Raw genomic sequence first — 21,645 nt, 5'->3', positions numbered from 1 at the left:
GAAAACATTTGTTTAACATTAGTTAAACTGATGCCTCTATCCGCTCTGTTAGGTTAAAGCTACTCTTAGCACATTTTAAATAATAATAAATTAAAAAACGCTGCTTGCACGATGGAGGCCATTTTCATTTTTCAGGCGAGGCCATGCATAATTTAACCCTTTATGGGGCGAGGAACCATATATGGTAACTTCGGCAAACACATTTTTAGATTACGCCCCTGTGTCTCTAAGTGGGGGTTAGAAATATGTGGGTTTTACTCAGGCAATCAGGGAAGATCAAAGAAATGCTCTCAGGTCAAATCAGGGTCAAATGTGGTCCACCTCTGACCGTGAAGGCCAAGCATATCTACTTTTATTAGGGACCATGAAGAAGAAGTGGCCTAATGATGACGAGTGCCTGAATCAGCAACTTATGTTCTAATGTTCGTTTACCACTTAAATTCATTAATTCTCATTTTCTCATTTCATTAAAATTTCAAAAAAGATTGACAAACTTCACAAAAGTAAAACAGTCTTTCTGACGTCCTACGATAACACTCTAAGGCTGAAATTAAGAATTTGCAAGTATTGCAGAGAGTGTCTTATAAAGGGTTAAAATTAACAGGGTACTTTTGGCAGTTTTGTGCGTTGTCAGATAAATGCAGACGTTAAAAAATAAATAAATAAATAAATAAATGAGAATATGTGCCTCTGTGGTGGAGCAGAAGTTGGATTAGGGCGCAGTTGTTGGTGGCACCTGCAGTCAGACACACTTAACAAGGCGTGTGATGGACAGTGGCTGTCCCAGAACAGGTGTGCATACCTCTGAGGACTTGTTATATTGTTGTACGGTTGTGGGTGTGTGTGTGTGTGTGTGCGCGTGTGTGTGCGTGCGCGCGTAACAGAGACACAGAGGATCAGGGCGGGGGCAAGTGAGGGGCTTCTGAGCAGACGGGCACGAGCCTCCTCCTCCTCCTATTTGATGGCGGCGACGCGCGGCGCGCTCCCCACTCGTGCTGCCGCTCTACTGTAATCATATGATAGGGAGTCGGTCCCCGCTGCAGAATACCGACACACCGGGCGGACACAAGCGGAGCAGCCGGGGCGGAGGAGACCAGTTGATGGCAAAGCTGTAGCCGGTGGCTGAAGAAGTCTCGGTTAGAGTGTCAGGCAGAGACAGACTCCCCCCGCCACGCAAATAGGAACTTTTCCAAACTCCGGAGAGAGTCGGGCTGAGGGGGGAACCGCTCCGAAGAAGACTCACAAACCGAATTGGAGTCGATTTAACCCGGACACTTTTACTCTCAGAGGGTCGCGGCCGGTGGAGTCCCCCCTGGAATCTTTTTCGGGGTTAGTTTAAAATATATATTTTTATTTAAAAAAAAAAAATCCCCGTTATTTTATTTTTTTATTTTAAAAAAGAAGGAAGATGGTTGGGGAGACAGAGGTGAAGGAGAGACCCAAGTCCAACCCGGACTATCTAATGCAGCTGATGAACGACAGGAAGGTGATGAGCTCGCTGCCCAACTTCAGCGGCATCTTCACGCATCTGGAGCGGCTGCTAGATGAAGGTAACTTTTTTTTTTTTTTTGTACGTGTGCCCTCCACCCCCACCTCTCCATTAAAGTCTTCAACCACTTGTCACGCTCACAAAGACAATCTTTTAATGTTTAAACTGTCTGATGGTAGGTGTTCATAAAAGTGGTCCTTATTGACTCACTTTATTGAATAGTCATTAAGTCAAGGAATTCCTCCCTGGTTCCTGGGAAACAGTAGAGTTGCCCCCCCCCTCCCCTCCCCTCCCTCATTCCCTCCCTACATCCAACTCTGAGATGATGCTAATGATAAACGAAGCACCCAAATCTTTGCTGGAGTTGAGATCGTAAAACCGCTTGTGTTCTTGTGAACTGCTACAAAACTGTGTTTGTGTGTGTGTGTGTGGATCTGATGTGTCCATTGCCTCAAATCGCATTCACTCAATCACACACAGTCTCTCCCTCTCTCTCTCTCACACACACACACACACACACACACTCAGAGGCAGTTGGTGATGGGAACAAACAGACAGTTGTTAGTCTTTCCCAGTGACCTAATGCGCAGGCTTATGTGAATGCTGCAGCCCATCCCAGGGCTGGAACGAGAGCATGTCACCGTGTAAAATATTTGATTCGAGGCTAGCTCACAGGCCCCAAGTCACAACTGATCCGTGCACACACCACTTGTTGCTGCATCCCGAGCAACGCTCGTTTATTTCGTTTATTTACTCATTTATTCAAAACGTCTGCTTACTAAGGCCTGTCACCGAGGTCCTGACTTTGTGCTCTGCGACTCGAGTCTCATGACGCAGCAAGGTGGGTCGGTTTGACACCGGACGACCTCTGCGGCCCCGCAAATACCAGGTCAACCTAACATCTCTAGTTCACGTCGAGGACTTCCAGCTGAGCGGGCTCGTCCCTCGCATAACTTGACACCCACGGTTGACATGAAAGGCATTGTACCAGGGCCCATTTTTCAGCCTCTTCTGCCCGAGCTATGTGGACAAGCCACTGAGGCATAAGGGCCCTGGAGCCCCAAAAAAAAAAAGTTTGTGCAAGGGATTGTCAGGCTGCATGTTTGTTGCAACACTTCTGTCTTGTCCAGTCTATATATATAATCCCATGACAGGTTGAAGTGTTAAGATAAGGCATGCACAGAGCTCTCCACCCCCCTCCTCTGTCTGTGTCTTTCTCCTCCGACTCTCTTGTTCTTCTTTCACTTCTCGTTTTGCTCCGGCTAGTTTTGAACTCGAGTGTGACACAAGCCTGTCTGCGCAGATTTGTTTGTGTACGAGTGTCTTAATCGCCAGTTTTGAAGAGCAACGGGTCAGAATAGGTTATTAGAGGATCATCGTTGTCGCTGTAGCAGTGGCTGTAATTATAGTGTCCTACTGTAGTTATTATGGTTGGACTTATCACTCTGAGAGCAGGGAGACATGCCTGTCAGGACGCTTAGGTCAGATGATATTTGTGCCTCCAGGCAGTTTTTTTTTTTCCTGCCGTTCGTGTGAGTTCAAACCGGAGGTCCGCGTTGCGTATGTGTTGCATATGTGTTTGTCTGCTGCAGTAGTCGGTTATTATTGCGCTAGTGTGTCATTACAAAGGCATCAGTGGCAAGCATTGGTCATTGAGACGGCTCTAAACAAGCACACAGGCCGACAAACATAGTCTCATTTATAATGGCGCCTCTGTACCAGACATGAGCCACAAATTTGACCTTAGAAGAAATCGATCAATCAAACGGGTTGATTTTGTTCCCTTTTTTTTTTTTTTAACACGAAAAAGAAAATTTACTTTGTAAACATGTTTTTTTTTTTTCTTGGCTGTAGCAATTCCCAAACTAGTTTAAGGGGTTTTCTGAAACTTTTATCAACGACTGAAGTCATTTTGAAGCGTATCCTGTGACACGATGAGCTGTTTTCCCTCATTTTAAACTAATACACCTCTTGACTGTGAGCCGCCGTCACGACGAGAGCAGCTTTCTGGCAAAAACGATTAATCATTTGAAAACTTTTTAACAGTTAAATCAGAGCTTAAATCTGTCACCACTTTCCAAGAATGTCTTTTCTACGGGGCGGATGAATAACTGTCCTGCACTCGGACTTCATAAACACTGTGGGGCTGGGTGGGTCAGCGTGACCCCCGCTAACATGTATGCTTTCCCCTCGTATTATTTACAGAGTGAAGTGTGTGTGTGGTGTTAAACTGGAAGAAATAGAAAGGGGGGTGAATTGTCAGTGGTTAGATTCTACATTGTCGTGCAGAATGTCTGCCTTTCCGTCCGTCCGACTGTCCGTCCGTCGACTGTCACACTCAGAGCTTCCTTTAATTCCGGTGACAGTGAGTCACCGTCTTAAGAAACAGTCTGAAGAAAGAAATGTGAAACGTCTTGCCCCCCCCCCACCACCACCACCACCACGTTGACTGAATTCACATCCTCAACTGAACTCCGTCTCTCTCTTTTCTCCCCCACCTTGTCTCCCTAAGAAATCGGCCGGGTACGCAAGGACATGTACAACGACACACTGAACGGCGGCATGTTCAACGGCCGGGACATGGAGGAGCTCCCCGAAGCCATCGGCCCCGTGGCCCAGCTGCAGGAGAAGCTCTACGTGCCTGTAAAAGAGTACCCCGACGTGAGTGGGCCAATCGCTGACCTTTGACCTTCCCTTTGGTTTCATGTTTACCTTCCACTGTTGTCACTCTGTCTCCGCCCCGGGTTACAGGAAAGTCCGCCAGAAAGTTCTCAAAAATCACAGGCGACATTTTGCTTTACATTTGCTCCAGAAAGCTGATTTCATTCTGTTGCTCACATTGCTCACACCCTGTGATGTAACCTATACCCAGAATAGATAAATACTGAACCGTGAGGAGATAAAAATGCATGAGTTGTGGTAATGTTTTAGCGCAACTTCCCCCTTCTGTGTCACAGCGTCCACCCTAGGTTTCCACTGAAAACATTTATTAAGAGTTTATAAAAGGTGGGTTAAGTTCTTGCTCCTTTAAAAAAAAATAATAAAAAAATTTAAATAAATTAAGACAAGTGCATTGCGGTGTGGAGCCATCCAGCACGTCACGCCACGTACGGCTAAGCACTTCAGTATGAGTTGCAATGATCCACATTCAGTGGCTCACATGATTCTCTCCATGCATCAGCTCGCCAATCACCAAATACAATGACAGGCTGTCCTCGCTCACATGACCGGAGACTAACAGGACACACACGAGAGAACGCTGGTTGAGATCAAGGTTAATTTTAGAGGAGTTCCTCTGTCTGCATGTGTGCGTTCGGTCGGAGCGGGGTGGGTGGGGGTGACGGGGGGGAGAAAAGTTAGCGCGCGTAAATATGGGTAAATTAGCAAACGAGTGCGTTTTAGTGGAGGAATAAACGAGAAAGAGGCTGGACAATTGTTACGGGAGACGCGGCGAGACACAGAGGGAGGGACACACAGGCACACTCGGAGGGGCAGCTGTCTAGTTAATCACTCAGTCTCAGTGACAGATAAGGTTAAGAGAACGACGCTGCCCTGTCATGCCACCAGCACCAGCCAGCACCCATATAATGATCTATTTTTGTCTCGCTTAGTAACACAAACACATCGCAGATGCACAAACCTCAAAGCCACACTCACTTGTGCCCGATACAAATACTCGCACATCATAAAAAAAAATCTGTTTATGGCCGTGATGGTAGACGTATCTTCCTTCGGGCTTTTTTGCTTTATATATCTCTGTATGTTTTTCTGTTTCGTTCAGTTCAACTTCGTAGGGAGGATCCTGGGCCCACGTGGGTTGACGGCCAAACAACTGGAGGCAGAGACCGGCTGCAAGATTATGGTGCGAGGAAAGGGCTCCATGAGAGACAAGAAGAAGGTAAACAACACATCGATCAGGAATGTTTTTCATGTGCTCTTGACATTTATTTAATGAGCTATTTTGACGTTGTGGGAAACATTCATTTGTGGGCGAGAGGGGTTTTTTTTTAGTTTAAGATAAAGACTCAGAAACAAAGACTCGCAGCTTTTTGTACATGTCGAACAAAGAAGAGTGCGAGGTGTGAAGCAACCAGATTTTGTTAACTTAAAGGCCCGGACACACCAGGCCGACATCAAAGAACAAGCGGCAACAAAGGCCGACTGTGGGGTTGGTTCCTGTCGCCTGTGTCTGGAACAAACTGTAAAGACTACAGCTTACGGCCAGCTGGCACATACGTTCTGCTCCCTGCGAGAGGGGAAATAACCCTCCACACCAGCAGGTGGCAGTAGTTTGTATTTGTTAGTAAAAAACGAATTAGCTGGGAGGCTAAGAAGAACTAGGAACTGTTCTACAGAGCTGGTCTCTCCTCAGTCATGTCGATCAGTTGTTTGACAGGTTATTTACTCTAGATCAGTGGTTCCCAACCTGGAGTCCCTGGCCCCCCAAGGGGTCCAGAGATCACAGGGGGTGCGCCAAAACTTGACTGATCTTAGCTCACCGTCAGTTTTCACCAGTTTTAACCAGTATTGTGTGTGTCTCCCTATGTACAATATGATATTATATGAACATGAACAATATAGATGGCACAGCATAATACTTCGCAAGGTCCAATGGTGCGTGTGTTTGTGTACGATGTACGGGGTTGGGGGTGGGCCTGCTTTTCTTAGATACAAGTTGGAGGGCTCCAAGGATAAAAAGCTTGGGAACCACTGCTCTAGATGATGATATTGTTGTAACCATTGACTTTATATACTATGGACAAACACATCGTGACGTCACCCATTGGATTCTGAATCTCGAAAATGAAGCTCAAAGTGGGCGGAGCCCGTGGTCCTCGCGTGGACGAGCTTTACTCCGCCCAGACTTGGATACTTCAAATATGGGGCGGTTGTGTTGAGGCGGAGATAAAGCAGCCTGTATGTTGGGACCCGCCCACCCAACTCTCAAAACTTAGCTCAGGCTGCCACCTGTCACTCAAAGCGGGAACGCCCTTAATTATGCAGAATTTTAACCCAAAAAATAAACTGTACATTTGTCACGAATAGTGAAATAGACTAGGGACCAAAGTTGTTGTTTGTAACATTTAATGTTGCTGTAAGGTTTTTTAACATGGGGATCTATGGGGATTTGCTCCCTTTTGGATCCAGCCTCAAGCGGCCACTCGATGAACTTGCAATTTGTTGCACTTAACGTGGGCTTCATCGTTCAGACCTGGAGGTTGTCACCCGGACAAACACACAACATCTTAAAGTCATACTAGTGGTGACTGTGCAGAACACGCTGCAAAAAACTCGCGTCACATATTCTTATCAACTGCTCGGTACTGACTAATCGCTATTGGACTGGTGTGTCACAGGCCTTAGACATTATTAAGCTATCGGCCCCCAACACAGTCACAGACACACACACACGCAGAGTTTCCAGTCCTAACCACCCACCAGTTGCTACTTCCAGTTTCCATTTGAGCATCAACTGAAAACCATGCCTGAAAGTCTGTGAAGTCTTTTTTTAACACTATGGTCTAATTTTAAGATGACGGTTTAAAAGTGAACGAAGACTCATTCTTTTTTTGTTTTCAGATGCATGTAAAAAAAAAAGTGTGAATGATTGGCTTTGGAAAAAGTACGACAGTGGGATGGGCCACGTCATTTATAGAAACACGCAATAACACAATTTAACCTCAAGTCCAGGTGTTTTTGTTCAGACACAAAAACACCTTTTCTATAAAGTGCAAGTAAGAGCTCAGACACAAGCTTAGATAGATATAGACAGCATCTATTTATCCATTTATCCATCTATGTGGTCGCTGGTCGTCTTTCACAATGTGTTTTTGGTGCTTAGTTTTCTTCTTTCCTGTCCTGGTGTTCGGTCCATCTGTCCTCCCTTCCTCTCCCCTGGTGTCTGCTGTTGGACGGAGTCGGCTCAAGCTTTCCAAACGGCAGGTGGAGCAAGTCCAGCATTCCTCCCCCCTGTCCCCCCTCTCTCTCTCTCCCTCTCTCTCTCTCTGTCTCTCTCTGTCTCTCTCCAGAACATTCCCTACCCCGCACTCCCCTCGGAGAGAGACACACACAGAGATAGAGAGGAAGGAAAACACAGACACAGTGGGAGGCAACTGGGGGAGACGAGAGAAAGATGTTGACTTTAAGTGTTCTTCAAAATGATACATCTCACTTGAGAAAACAGCCACACAGGTTACGATCTGCCACAGTGACTCACATACAAGGATCCAGTTGTTCAGCTGTGATCACTTTACACAGTGCGAACATGGATATAAATTGTAAATGGAGTTGGCGCTCAGCTTATTGTCCAAAGAAAGATGAGCAGATTGATACCACTCTTCTTTCTCCACGATAAATATGCAGCTTTTTAAGAGGGTTTGTTTGGCTCAGCGTAAAGATTGGATGCTAGGATAACGGCTAGCCTGGCTCGGAAGTCAATATGCACAATCAGGGAATAGTTCTTCTTCACGTAAACCACCGTAACCACAGACAAGCTATGACGAGTTCTTAACGTTTTAGCTTCTTGCGGATGGATTTTGCATCTCCACCGCTTCCCCCTTGTCTTCCTAAACTAACCAAGTTCAAATTTAGCATTCAGATATGAGAGCAAGATCCGTCGATTCATCCAAGTCCTCCTCAAACAATGGCTTCTTTATGCACAGCTGTGCTTCGGGCTAATGTCAACACTGACAATGCTAACTCGCTGATGCATAGCAGGTAATGTTTATCATGCAGTTTATCCAAAAAAGCTTTTTTTTTTTAAAGAAAAACAAAAAAAAACAGCTTGTTGAGTTTAGAGAAGACTGCTCATCTGAGTAGCTTTTTCAGTTCTAAGCTAAGTGTCGAGCTATTTCCTATTTAAACCTAAAACGTCCCACTAGTCATTAAGAACAGAAGAAGCTACTCAGATGAGTAAGCACTTTTCCGATATACAAATTAACATGCTAACATCGCTGTTAGCTTAAACCGTACTGGACATAGCTAAATTTTTGACCCATTTCACTATATTTTCCTGAGACCCGGCGTCCTCATATGGGGACATTACATTTTAGGCTTGTGGCAACTTATTCTGCTTCGTTTAGACCTGCTGTCCTCTTAAGGAGACACTTTTGTCTGCCAACACTTGTGTCATTTATGCTTTTTAACTTTTATAGTTTGATATGACATGAAAAATTAAACAAATTCACAACTACTTGTTTGAGGACGTTGGGATTTCATTGTTCCCATTTTTGCTTTTACATTAGAATACAGTTCTGTTGGGGGATTTTTTGGTTCGCATTGGTGACTTAAATTGTAATATGCACTGAAATAATCCCTGTGTCCACAAGATTGTTTTCAAAAACGACTTCCAGTTCAAAGATGATGCTTAATTTTTGTACTTCTTAGGTCCTACGAATCCCAACCGTACCTAAAGATCTTAATCTTATCGTAAAGAAATTGAAAGATATTTCAGTCTTGATCAAAGTGGTTGATGAACGGACCAAACTACAAACAGATTCCCCCACATGTGATGAACTTAACCAATATTACAAGATTCTGGATCAAAGACGAGCAGCTGGTGCAGTTGAAAGTCCACAATAGAAAGTTTTGTTATTTGAGGGACACCGACAAATACAGTCAGCAACAATATCCGCCTTTAAATGGATATAACTCCGTGTAATTTATTTGATTTTTATCCGAGGCTTGGTGAAGATGCGAAGGGAGACGGAGTGGAATAGATAAGGTGAAGAGCAGCGCTACTGGGGAACGGGGAGATTTGGGAAGATGTTACAGAAAGCCTTCAATAAAATGCAACACCGATGTTGTGTAACCGCTGAAGAACAACATGGTTGTTTCATGAGTTCGATACGCCTCCGAAGCCGCATTAAACGACCTTGAGCCTTGTGTGTGTGTCTGTGTGTCTGTGTGTGTGTTTGTGTGCGGCTTGTGGGCGAGCCAAAACCCGAGCCAAACAAGAAGAAAAAGTGAAATCCTGTTCCCTCTCTGCAGTCATGGGCCGTGCTTGTGTGTCGCATTCACACCGAGCCTTTCAAACGTTTGTCCGTGTGTGTGTGTGTGTGTGTGTGTGTGTGTGTGTGTGTTGCAGGAGGAGATGAACCGAGGGAAGCCCAACTGGGAGCACCTCAGCGAGGACCTCCACGTCCTGATCACGGTGGAGGACACACACAACCGGGCCAAGATCAAGCTCCAGCGAGCCATCAACGAGGTCAAGAAACTTCTGGTGCCCGCTGTGAGTATCAGTCCAAATGAAATTATTATGGACTGGTGAAAAAAAAAAAAAAAAAAGGCTGTGTGTGAATGGATGAGAGTTCACTGTGTTGGTATGCATGGAAGGGGGAAGGGGATTGTCAGCCCCCCAAAAAAAGTGTGTTTCTTTTTTTGTGTTTGTGTGTGTGTCTCTGTGTGTATGAGAGAGTATGTGTAAGGGGTTAGGGTAATTAGGGAACACGCATAAAGGGGTTTCCATGGTAACCCCGGGTTGTTTGAAAGGCTGAGGGAATGAATGGAGAGTCTGTTCACTCGTCCTCCCCACTCCATCACTCCTTTCACTCGTTCACAACTCACTTCATTCCCAACTACTGGCTACAGTATTCCTCTTTCTCCCTATTTTTTTTCCCTTTTGTGCGCACAAGAGAACATTTTGATTGCGCTCCTCAACATTTCTCACATTCTCCGGGCCCACCTACGCCCCAGCCACCCCACACCCCACGGGCTCCCCATACGTATACATAATTGGGCCACAAAACACGACGACGACAAATCAGAAGCAGACGCCGCTACGCGCACGGGCATGAAATCTCCAAATTGCACCATAGCCACAAAAGCATATATGTTGAAATTGCAGGGGCTCCTTCCTTTTTTCATCTTTGCATTATTTGCAACAATAGAAATAGACTGAAAAGACCAGCGGGGGGTGTGGGGTGCGGTGGGTGGGTGGGGGGGGGGGTCTATTGCAGCAATCAGCCGTCACTTCCTGTTCAGTCACAGCACGGTACGGGACAACCCTCAGCCTTAAAGGATGTGAGGGCTGAACACCTGTTAATCTGTGTTTGTGCATGTGTGTGAGTGTGTGTGTGTGTGTGTGTGTGTGGAGGGTAAAGTTAATGATATGTGTTAGTTTAACCCAGCTGACCTTCCTCGCCAAATGTAAATCAGTCAAGCTTTTCACCAAGCTGTAACTGGAGCTAAGAAGCTGGCGTGTTTGACACTGAATATCTTGAGAAGCTGCGTTCAAGGTCTGCTCTCCAAGTGACAATGTCAGACAGTTGCAACCACAAGAATCCCTGACATTTTTCTGTCTTCAGAAAACACTTCATTTGAATCGATATTAGCATAATGTAACATTTGCTGACTTCTTGACCGGCCGCTGACAAAAGTTCATTCATTCATTCATTCGCTGGTGAGACGGCTGAATGACGGCCGTGGCTAAGTGAGCTGATTGTGCTGCTCTGCCTCCGTGTGCTGGTGTAGGCTGAGGGGGAAGACAACCTGAAGAAAATGCAGCTGATGGAGCTGGCCATTCTGAACGGGACCTACAGAGACGCCAATGTCAAGACGCGTAAGGATGACATCACAGTTAACATTTGGAGGAGGGTTGGTGGGTGACAAAGGAGGGGTCTCGGTACAGGAGTCCACTGTATATATGAACAATGCCTCTGTTTCTCCTGTTAAATAGACTGTTTGTCCTCTCCTCTTCTTCCCTGTCTATTGTATGTGCGCTTTGTGCGCGCTCGCATGTGGGCGCACGCACACTCGCGTCGTTGTATGTCCGTTGCGCCGCGCAGCCACCGCCGCCTTCCCTCTAGCGACCCCTCAGGCGCCGAGGATCATCACAGGCCCGACGCCCGTCCTGCCCCCCACCTTGCGCAACCCCGCCCCCGTCACCACGCCCACCATCATGCCTCTGATCCGTCAGATCCAGAGCTCCGCCCTCGTGCCGGGAGGCAACCCGCATCCGGCCCTGGTGCAGCAAGGGCCCGAATCCGGAATCATCTACACGCCCTACGAGTATCCCTACACACTCACGCCCTCCATATTGGAATACCCGATTGACTCAACTGGAGTTTTAGGTATATGAAAGTCACTCTCATCACTCTCATACATGGTCAATGGATGTATTATGAGAACTGGATACTGGACTCCAATGAAAGTTGTTCACCCAAACCCCCCCAAAACATTGTTAATAACATTTCTAGGCCATTTTCAGTATTCATGGCTGACTGTCAACAATTTGTTCAGTGCAGGTTTATGTTAATGTACCTGCATCTACAGGAGTGTGACCAGACAGAAAACAAACATATGTGTTTATATTTGTGCAAATTTGGCTGATTGACTGTTTTTTCTCTCCAAATAATCAATGTGCCAAACTTTCAGACATTAGCCTTAAGCTAGCTCACAAAGGACGCACCGCTTCTTCCCAGTTTCGGAGAGACAAAATATCTTTACATTTATGTCGATGGCAAATTAAAGCTCCAGGAAAAGGGACCCATGATCTAATTTGCATGCTCTCACGTCTTGGCATCGATTTTGGGTGAAATCAAATTCTGTCTGAGCACGCAGTAAGGCATGACTTGACTGAACGTGACAGAGACCCAATAAAGCTAATTCATTACTAACTCGTAGGTCACGAGGCAACATCCTCACCGACGGGTAGTGACCGCAGTCTGTTTCTAATAGTTAGCGCGGTCGCCTAGAAGCAACTCAAAATGTGGTTACACCATGTCTGCGTGGTGTGAAAGAGGAATTTGACTTTCACGCAGGGCCGCGTGGATCTAATCGCAAACAGATGAAGAAGATAGTAATTAACCAAATGAGGCGTGCAGCTTTTAGTCTCCTAAACTCAGCCATTGTTGATTTCCCAGTTAGATTGGCCGCCATATCCAGCTCTTGTAATACATCCGCAACATATACACATGCATGCTGAAGCTCATTGCTGGGCTAACAGTCCCTTCTTCCTGTGTTTTTGCAGGTATGGCTTTCCCAACCAAAGGCTAAGCGATAGCAACCCTTCCTAGCACACACACGGACTGGCTTGCAGAGACCACCCCCACCCCACCCTTCCAACCCCTCCCCTCCCATCCCTTCCCCTCCCCTCTCCCCTCCCCTCCCTACGTACTCGTCCCCACACAGCAAATACTCAAAGTTTGCTTATACTTTAGGATGTCAGATTCCTCGACAGTCATTCTGTAGTCAAGTGTCCATTCCTGTTAATTTCCTCTTTGTATTAGCAGACTAGCGTTGTGGTGTGACAGCTACTTAACTTTTTTTTAATAGTTCAGCTTCCGCTTGTAATTTGTTAACACATTTTAGTGAACCCGTAGATATTATAGAGCTGCTGTTTGTGATTTAACATATGTTAAAGCTTATTCTGATCACAGAGCTATTAGAGTGACTTTGCTTACAGCCGAATCTACTAGTGAAGCTTAGTGAAGAAGTTAGCGGTTTGGGTTAATATTTTCTCTAGAGAACAGAAGACCACAAAACAACATAAATTCTGTCTCTTAGACGATTTTTTATTTTTTTATTTTTTATTTTTTTCACTTATTTTCACCCTCAGCCTTGAACACTTCTGTAAATTCCTGGTTTCACTGATGTTGGTGCCATGGGTGGGCTGTCTGATGTCTTTCTGATGAGTAACCTTCTGTGTTCTGTTTTGGGCGATGTCAATGGCTGTTAGCAGGTGCCATGACCACTAAGGTACGACGCCACGACAAGAGAATCCATCCTTACCAAAGGGTAGTGACCACAGACAGAGGTTAGTTAGCTCACCAGCCACTTTATGTGTATGCGTGTGTGTGTGTGTGTCTGTGTGTGCGTGCGTGTGTGTTGGCGTGCGTGTGTGTGCATGCAGACCAATGGACCAATTTCAGTTTACATGTGTCTGTAATACGGCATGCCTTAAAGAGAAATAACGGTATCAGGCGAAAAGGTCAGAAGCCTTTTCCGTGTAAAATGTGAAAACAGTATTTGTAGTGAAAGTGAAATGGGTGAGGAGGTCGGGAGGAACCATGTGAGGGGGCGACAGCTGCGGCGGTTTATCTTTGCCCGCCTGTTAGCTTAAACTGGACCCTCTCAATTAGAATGGATCGCTCCGTTCATGTGACTCGGTCCTTGTGACTCTGGATTTGGAGTCCTCGCTCAGAACGTATTTGTTGTTGTTTATTTCTTCAGTACTACTTTTTTGACCCTACACATGCTGTGGGAAGTTTTATTTATGCCCAACTTCATTCCACTAGATTTCCACAGATGTTTTTTTTTTTTTTTTCCTTTTTTTATTACTACCTTTAATTAAAATCCTGTGTTATGCCCACTTACTACATGACACTTCAAGTAAACGTGATTGTCTTTTTCTAAAGGTCATTCAATTCAACGTGATCTTTAGTTTTTACTACTAAAACACAGCGTGTGATAACTACTGAAGTCTGTGTTACAAGCTCTTTTGTATGAAATACTGTTGTTTGTGGTCTTATCAGTTGCCCACTGGACTTTATCATTGGGGCTGTTTACATCTTCCATTTATTTCCTAGCCAGAGTGGTGCTGTTACCATGTATTTAGCTGCAAAATAAATTTGTATATAGGGATTTTAAGTGCTTATATGAAGCTTATGGAACAAGATCGCTTGGAAATACTTGTAGTTTTTTGTTTTTAGTTTGTAAATTTTTATTTTTGTTTTTATGGTATGCTTTTTATAGATGAAGTGTCTCCATGTAAACTTTATTCAAAGTGTGTAGCTACTACTGTTCTAGCCACCGCGACGGTGGCAATGAAGGCAGTGTTTCGCTCTGTGTATTTAAGATGAGGTGACCTTCTCGATTCACAGGCCTCGTGACTGTTTTATGCAATAGAAATGGATTAGCTAGCTACGATATATGTGTGTGCGAGCGGTGGCGCTCTTGTTGTACACAATGGACAAAAAAAAAAAAACACTAAAAGGCAATAAAGATGACTATTGAAAAAAAATCTCGACGGAAAACCAAAGCCTCTAAATTCTTGTAGTTAGTTCTGTCTATTGAAATTGTTTCCCTCTAAAATCACCATCTCTTAACCTCTCATCGCTCTCTCTTACGGTGCCTCTTCGCTTACCGTAGTGTTTTTCGGCGCTCTTCTAATACTCCATAGCAGATTTGTAATCAATAATCGGTTAATCGCAGCTGTTAATCATCGAGATCTCGCGCCTGCTGCTAAACAACAGCCCTACTTGTCGGCGAAGCCTCTCCGAGGCCCAAACTCTTTTCTTTGGACATAAAGGTCACACTCTCACCCACATGAAACCATGCTGTCTCCCTCTCTGTCCATGGTTTCACTGTCTGTCTGTGCTAGATGTAGCCCAGCTAGCATGAGTAGTATCACTATAGCAGCGGCCGCGCAGCGGGAGGAGCGTCTCCTTGAACCCCTGCACACACACCGCCTCCATGAGCACATGCGAGCATCACTAACCGGCCATTCCTTACGTCAACGCCCGACGGTTGATGTAAGCCCTCGCGAATGGTCATGCGGGGCTCATGGAGGTGCCGTGCAGCTCTTATATAAGGTCCCTCACGCTGCGCGACTGCAGTAGATCTGCCTTGTTGTCATCCCGACGCCACTAGCTGACACTAATCTCTCTTCTATCTTTTTTTCTTTTTATGTCCCCTTTTATGTGCCCTTTTTGTTTCCTTTCCACGTCTGTCCGTCTCTGTCCGTCTAACTCTAGCTGCCACGGCAACTAACCCATGACCCCTTGACCTTCTGACCTTTCCGCCCACTGATGACCCACCCATCTCTGCCCCGCTGGCGTGCTCATTGGCCCACGGCCCCCCCCTCCCAAGCCACTCCCAGCTCCCAGCTCCCAGCTCGGCCAACCCGGAGACCAGAACGTTGGGAGCGGCCCGGCTGCCTCTGTCTAACCCCGCCAACCGGACGACGGCGATCAAGGGAATAAACCTCAGGATCCCGCCCATCTCCGAGTCCTAACCTAAACTATGCCGAGCGTGCCTTCCTTCCTTCCAAAAAAAAAAAAAAAAAAGCCCAGAGCCGGTCTAGGAGTCCTCTCTAAACACCTGGCACTCAAATCTGTAACCGCTGTTAGCATGCACAAGCAGTAGACTCATCAGTGGACCCCAAACTGGTGCTCCCAAACCAGCCCCCCCCCCTTGTCTCTCTGAGCTGCCCATGCAATGCAATAATAATGACTGTATTAATAACTCTACTGTTAACGGTGGTACTTATCCAAGCACAGAAACCCTCCACAAACACTAAACGGGAAGAGATACCACGAAGTATCTTTCCTCAGCGGAAGCGCGACACTACTGCACTTCTGCTCGTTCTTGGGGCGAGCGTAAGTTGCATTTTTCCATTTAAGACGCTCATTTGTTTTTGATGCATGCCTGAACAAGAAATCTTCTTAAAAAGCCATCAGCAGGTGCTCGCTGAGGAAACAAACTGGAAATCCGCGAATGCCAAAGTATCTCTTGAGTGTTTCTTAAAAAAAAAAACAACAAAAAAAAACAAGGCGAGTCAGACACGCACGCACACAGAGGGAAGGTGGAACTTCTTTTGTCCGAAAAGCTAAGAGGACCCACACAACGATGCCTTTGCCTTTGTCACACTACAGTATTTGTGCCAGCTTGAACAACGGTGCCTTTATGTATCGAGAGCGATGGAGCGACGTTACACCTAAAATCTTTTACTTCCTGGCCTCGTGCCTGGCTCGAAATGATATCATTTGAAGGGGGGGGGGGTTTGAGCGTATCAATTAAGACTGCAACTGTTGTCAATTCAGATCCAAGTGCCAAAAAAAAAACAACAACACCAAGAAAACAAAACAAACAAAAAAAAAACAACCATGAGAAAGTGTCTCATTTTAATTGGGAGCGCGGTGCAGTTTGTCGTCTGACATGTTTGTGTGAGGTGGGGACGCCTCGAGAGAACAGTGTTATATTTTATGTGTTTTTTTTTTCTTGTTTGGTTGATTGTGAAGAAGATGAAGTCGTCCATAGATTTTTGCATGTGCTTTTCTTTTCTTTTTTTTTTTTTTGATGGGGGTGAGGGAGGGGAGGGGAGAGGGAGAGGGAGAGGAGGGCGTGGTCGAGTTTTCACACCAAGCCTTGATATATAAGAGAAACCATGCAGTCGTAACATCTGTAACGAGTTTATAATGTATTTTTATATTCTATTTTGTACGTGGAAATAACATTAAATCTTCAGATGAGATCATGACGCCTTATCACGCCGAGTACTTTTAACGACACTTTCTGTCTCCTGATGAACTGGATGTTCCCTGTATTAACTTGAGTCTTTGAGATCAGCGTTGCTTGCCTCCTGTGCCTTTTTTTGTAAACTGTGAGTGTGACAATTAACAGTGTAGTACGACATTAATCTACTCTTCGGTGCAAAGTGTAGGTTACTAACTGTTACCACTTCTGTGATTATTAACCACTTTCATGGTCTTTGCTTTGGATTCCTTTAAAAAAAAAACGAAAAAAAAAACGTGTGTGTCTAAAAAACAAATAAATAATAATAAAAAAAAGATGTGTTGGAAGAATTTTAACTTTTATTCTGAGCAGGAATAACTCTTTGTACACTATTAAACTCATAGTTGTAAAACTAACAAACTTTGTTGCTTTTTCTCTGTGGCTCTTAATTATGCAAATCAGCTTCCTTTCCGCATACTAATCACCTCTTAGACACAAAGAGGAGGAGGATGAAAAGAAAACCCCGCAAGCAGACACTTTTGACAAAATGCAGGGAAAAGGCCACAACATGTTTTTCCCACTTCTCCTTTTTTTTTTTTTTCCTGCGTTCTTGCCTTCCCCTGCGCTTTAAGTGGACATTGCACACATGGATGTGTGTAATAAGAGAGAAGAAAACACCCAGCTCACCATGGTTTCTCACAGGCATGCACATGTATAACAGAAAAAAAAAAACAGAGGGGTGGAAGGGAAGGGAAGGAGGGGTTCAGGTTTTTGGAGATGGCTGGGGAATTGAGGGGAAATTGATTGTGCAAGCTCGCCCTCAAACATCTGCAGTCTGAGTTAATATTGCACCGGATCACAGGCTGTCCCTGAAGTTTAAAAAAAAAAAAAAAAAAAGTACAGCAAACACATTTGAACTCTAAATAAATTTGTTTTAATTTAAGTAAAACACATGAAAATAAATGTGGGTAGTCAAAGGACAAGTTAAGGTGAAAGTAAAACTTTCTGCACATTTGAGAAAAAAGGAAAAAAACAAAACAAAAAAAGAATCACACGGGTTTCTGAATGCAGCCGTGGGTGGCTCATTCGTCCTCTCCCTGCCCTTCCTGCTTTCATTGTGGAGTCGGGGGGTTGATATTGAACTTCGGGCTTGGAGTTGAGCCTGTTCCGCGGCCGCAGCCCCAGCCCCCTGATCACAGACAGAGAAAGGACATAATGTGACCGCCGCTCAACAATCCTCTGGACAGGAAGAAGCGGAGGGTGGAAGCACTGAGCGGAGATAGCAAGGGAGTGAATATAAGAGGGAATGTATGAGGTGGGTGGGGGGCGGGCATGTGTGTGTGTGTGCGTGTGTGTGTGCGCGCTCTTGTCTCTGTTTTTCCTGTTTTCACTCACTGTTTTCTAATTCCCGTTCTCCGAGTCCGCTTTTTTAAACACTCCTCAAGCATCTGGTAATGTATTCTGCAGTCAGCCCTCGCCTGCTGCCAACTCTGGGGCCCACGGCTCCCACAGCTCACAATCAGAGAGCGTGCGTGCGTGCGCGAAAACGGCGATGAGGGGAGAAGAGCGCGAGGGATAAAAGGGCAGGTTGATGTACGTCGCGCGCAATGAGCGCGGCTACCAGGTTTCCTCCTCCTCCTCCTCCTCTGCTGCCGTTTTGCAAACATTTGATGGTGGAATGATTTTTAGCCGAATAAGTCGCAGGGAAACGACTCGAAAGTTGTGTTTCAAACCCCTCTCCCTCTTTCTCTTTTCCCTTCCCCTCTGTCTCTCGCTCCCCTTGTCCTCTTCCCATGTAAATAAGGCCAACTCCCCCTAACTCCACACACCCCTCTGAGGCAGTTTAAAGACCCAACACTGTCTCCTTGTCTCCTTGACGACCAGCATACACTGGGGTCCTGTCGTGGCCTCTCTGTCTTTTGTGTTTGGGAGCTCAGAGAGACAGAAAGAAAGAAAGAAAGAAAGAAAGAAAGAAAGAAAGAAAGAAAGAGAGGAGGAGGAGGAAGAGGAAGGAGAAGATGAAAACAAGAGTTGCTGAAAAAGACAACAAAGGTGACGTCACAGCTATTTTATCCCACGGCTGAGAGAAAAAAAAAAATGTTCGTTTGTAGCCCAGATGATGATGGTGATGATGATGATGATGATGATGATTAATACTATTAGCCTGGGGCACAAACTGGGCTCAGTCTGAGAGGACTGGAGAGAGAGAGAGAGAGGGAGAGAGAGAGAGAGAGAGAGAGAGGCCCGGGGCTGAATGGGGCATTGTGGGAAAGACAGTGGGCACACTGGGCAGTAACACAGAGAACACTAACTCACAGATCATGCCAGAGAGTCTGAAAACACCCACACTGGGCGACAATGGCAAACTTCATCGCTCCACTTGGCCCCTTCTGAATACACACATACAATGGCAGAATCCAAATAAGATGCTCTGTTATTCGGGAAATTCAACACACTAAATTCCTTCAGTGCCTCTGTCCCTTTGACCGGCAGCAGATGGCTGCGGGGTGAGGACGCGGTGCATGTGTGCGCGGTGGGCCTGTCTCCGCTGTTGCATCACGGGTAAGGTACCCGGCTTTCAAGGTGAGGGGGGGGCCTGACAGGTGTCACGTGGTTGATGACCCGACCTTCAGCCCCTGTCGCTTCAGCTAAGTGCAAACGGCGTCATGCAAATTTAACTTGTGTCCGTCGTGATTGGTTAGCAAATTTAACCAAGCCGGTTAATTAAATCAGGGCTAATTAGAAGGAGGTCTGAGGAGGAACAGGTTTGACCCTCCTCAACTAAACCTGGCCCTACTGCCAGCTCTCTGTTGCCCCCATGTGTCCCATCTGAGGAACTGCACATCTCGTTTAAAGATGAACTGCGTCAGGTGAGCAGGGACAGTTTTCAGTCGTTTATCCACTGAAAAATATAACTGCTGTGGATTTGTTTTAAAGTAAACAAGCTCATAAAGAGATCTCTTGGGTAAAAATGGAAAAAAAAAACAAGAGGGTCCAGGTTGCTCAGGAAGTTTTTTTATGCATATAACGAGTGTGCTCTAACACATACGTAGCAAAGTTCAAAAGAAAAGTCCAAGGCACTCCTCTGGCTCGGAAAAATGTAAAAAAAACTTTATTAAGATGGCTATTTCATCATGAAACGTTTTAAAAACAGTTTTAAACCATTTTATTAAGAAGGGCTATTTAATCGAGCCAGACGAGTGCCTCGGACTTTTCTTTTGAGCTTTAAAAGTTTCTTCTTCCGACAAGAGATGCACTAAATCTCCCTTTGTCTAACCTTTAAAATGTATTTAATTCAGTAACTGACACTGATTTCTTTTTCAGGTTAGTACACTGTGCTGCAGCTATATATAAATATAATATAAAGACATACATGGATACATGGCAATAATTCTGCAAAAATGAGATTTAATCCTGACACACTTTTAATGCTTTTGAAGAAATGATGGACATTACATCACGAGTATTCCTGGAGGGTTTTAACAATATTTATAGTAAGTCGCACACACAGTCAAAATATAAAAAGATGACAACTAGTCATTAATGTGTTAAGGCAACATGGACGTCAATCACTGTCTTGATGAGGAATACATGCCTCTGTTTACTCTGCAGAGAGCTCGGTGTGAGTCTTAATATATTTAAGAAAAGGCATTTTAAAAATAAAATAAAATAAAAATCTTTTTTCTTAAAAGCTGCTACTTAAACAGGTCTTAAAATTTGACTGTATATTGATCTCTGACAGTAAACTCAAGTCTTCTTTATACTTAAACTTTTTTGTATGTTTAATTTGTTATATATAAAGATATTTTTATACTTGTGTTCCTCTACATAGAGGAAGAATTTGTACATTGCTGTTTATAAATTGTTCAATAAAGCCATTTAAAAATGTCTATGAGAAGTCAAAATGTATATATGTTCGATTTTAATAAACGTAAAAGTATCTGAATAAATTATATTTGAGGTATTGTACTATAGTGATTCATCTTGCATTCATGTTCAACTAAGAGAGCAACCGTTGTTCTTTTTACTATATTTATTTGATATTTACTAGTGAAGATTACACACCATAAAATGATAAAATTAACAATTTCTGTACATGAGTAACATCTTTTACTTTTAATTTAAAATCTATTACAACATATTATGTCATATAAAATGTTTCACCAGTATGATCAAATGATTGATTATCTATATTTGTTGAAAATGATTGATCAGTGCCTTGTTTGCCTGAAGTTGAACTCAAGTTGAACAAAATATATACAGAAAAAGTACTACAATGCAAAAATGGCCAGGATAGAATACGGATATAAAACTAATAGAAATAAAATAAAAATACAAGAACTAACCAAAAACAAAATAAAATGGCTTGAGGTTGAATAAAGTTTAGACAAGTTATATTTTATATATACTATATATATATATATTATATATACTTCTTGTTTTGGCCACTTTGGGGTTTAAAGTTTTTTCTATATTTTCTAAATAGGACGTCCATATGGCTTTAAAATATTTGGCTGTTGAAAAGAATATGAAATTTGACTTTAATTATGGGATGGTTGATTACATACATTTTGTCTAGGCTTATTTTTTAATTTTCTGATAGACCACACTGATGCAAGTACATGCTGAATATTCAATTTAAAAGAAGATTTAAGTTTGGAATTTAAAAAAAAAAAAAATCACTGAGGCAAATCCAAAAAGTAAGAGTGTAAGTACATTCCCAAAATAAGTGAGACATTTTCTCTTCTATTATGCCACAAATGGAGCCAAGTGTCAAAATGCATCTATTTTTTAAGAGCGGTTATTGTCTCCAGTCCAGTAGGTGGCGGTCATGCACCTTCAAGCTGGTTGCCAACCGTCAATAAGGAACCGAAGAAGAAGACGAAGCAGGAAAACGAAGAAGAAGAATCTGTCGCAAAATTGCTGATATTTCTAGTGATATTTAACAGTTTTTTTCTGACATGTTTATCATTGATAAATAC

The 21,645-nt window shown here is 44.2% G+C and overlaps 1 protein-coding gene and 1 long non-coding RNA gene across 6 annotated transcripts; one reads left to right on the top strand and one right to left on the bottom strand.

Annotated features, from left to right (window-relative positions):
• Positions 1 to 983: 983 nt before the first annotated feature.
• On the top strand, positions 984 to 16,275 carry qki2 (QKI, KH domain containing, RNA binding 2). 5 transcript variants are annotated; one of them, XM_047608582.1, is made up of 10 exons: positions 984 to 1,329; positions 1,402 to 1,550; positions 4,002 to 4,150; positions 5,271 to 5,387; positions 9,576 to 9,719; positions 10,961 to 11,048; positions 11,275 to 11,559; positions 12,435 to 12,458; positions 13,167 to 13,244; positions 15,184 to 16,275. In XM_047608582.1, exons 2-10 carry the CDS (start codon positions 1,409 to 1,411, stop codon positions 15,204 to 15,206), a joined length of 1,050 nt encoding a protein of 349 aa, XP_047464538.1. In that variant the 5' UTR covers positions 984 to 1,329; positions 1,402 to 1,408; the 3' UTR covers positions 15,207 to 16,275. The 5 variants fall into 5 exon arrangements, with proteins under 5 accessions (XP_047464538.1, XP_047464539.1, XP_047464541.1 ...); XM_047608583.1 differs by having other exon boundaries at positions 985 to 1,550; positions 13,170 to 13,244; XM_047608585.1 differs by lacking the exon at positions 12,435 to 12,458 and having other exon boundaries at positions 985 to 1,550; positions 13,170 to 13,244.
• On the bottom strand, positions 15,478 to 20,341 carry LOC125022181. Its single transcript, XR_007114422.1, has 2 exons — positions 18,059 to 20,341; positions 15,478 to 17,852 (listed from the first exon to the last, which is right to left on the bottom strand). It is a non-coding gene; the product is annotated as an uncharacterized LOC125022181 (long non-coding RNA).
• Between the last annotated feature and the right edge of the window lie 1,304 nt (positions 20,342 to 21,645).

This window comes from Mugil cephalus, chromosome 16 (genome assembly GCF_022458985.1).
Source record: "Mugil cephalus isolate CIBA_MC_2020 chromosome 16, CIBA_Mcephalus_1.1, whole genome shotgun sequence".
Taxonomy (NCBI): domain Eukaryota; kingdom Metazoa; phylum Chordata; class Actinopteri; order Mugiliformes; family Mugilidae; genus Mugil; species Mugil cephalus.
Note: the sequence above shows the minus strand (reverse complement) of the source record. Positions and strands in the feature narration are given on the sequence as shown.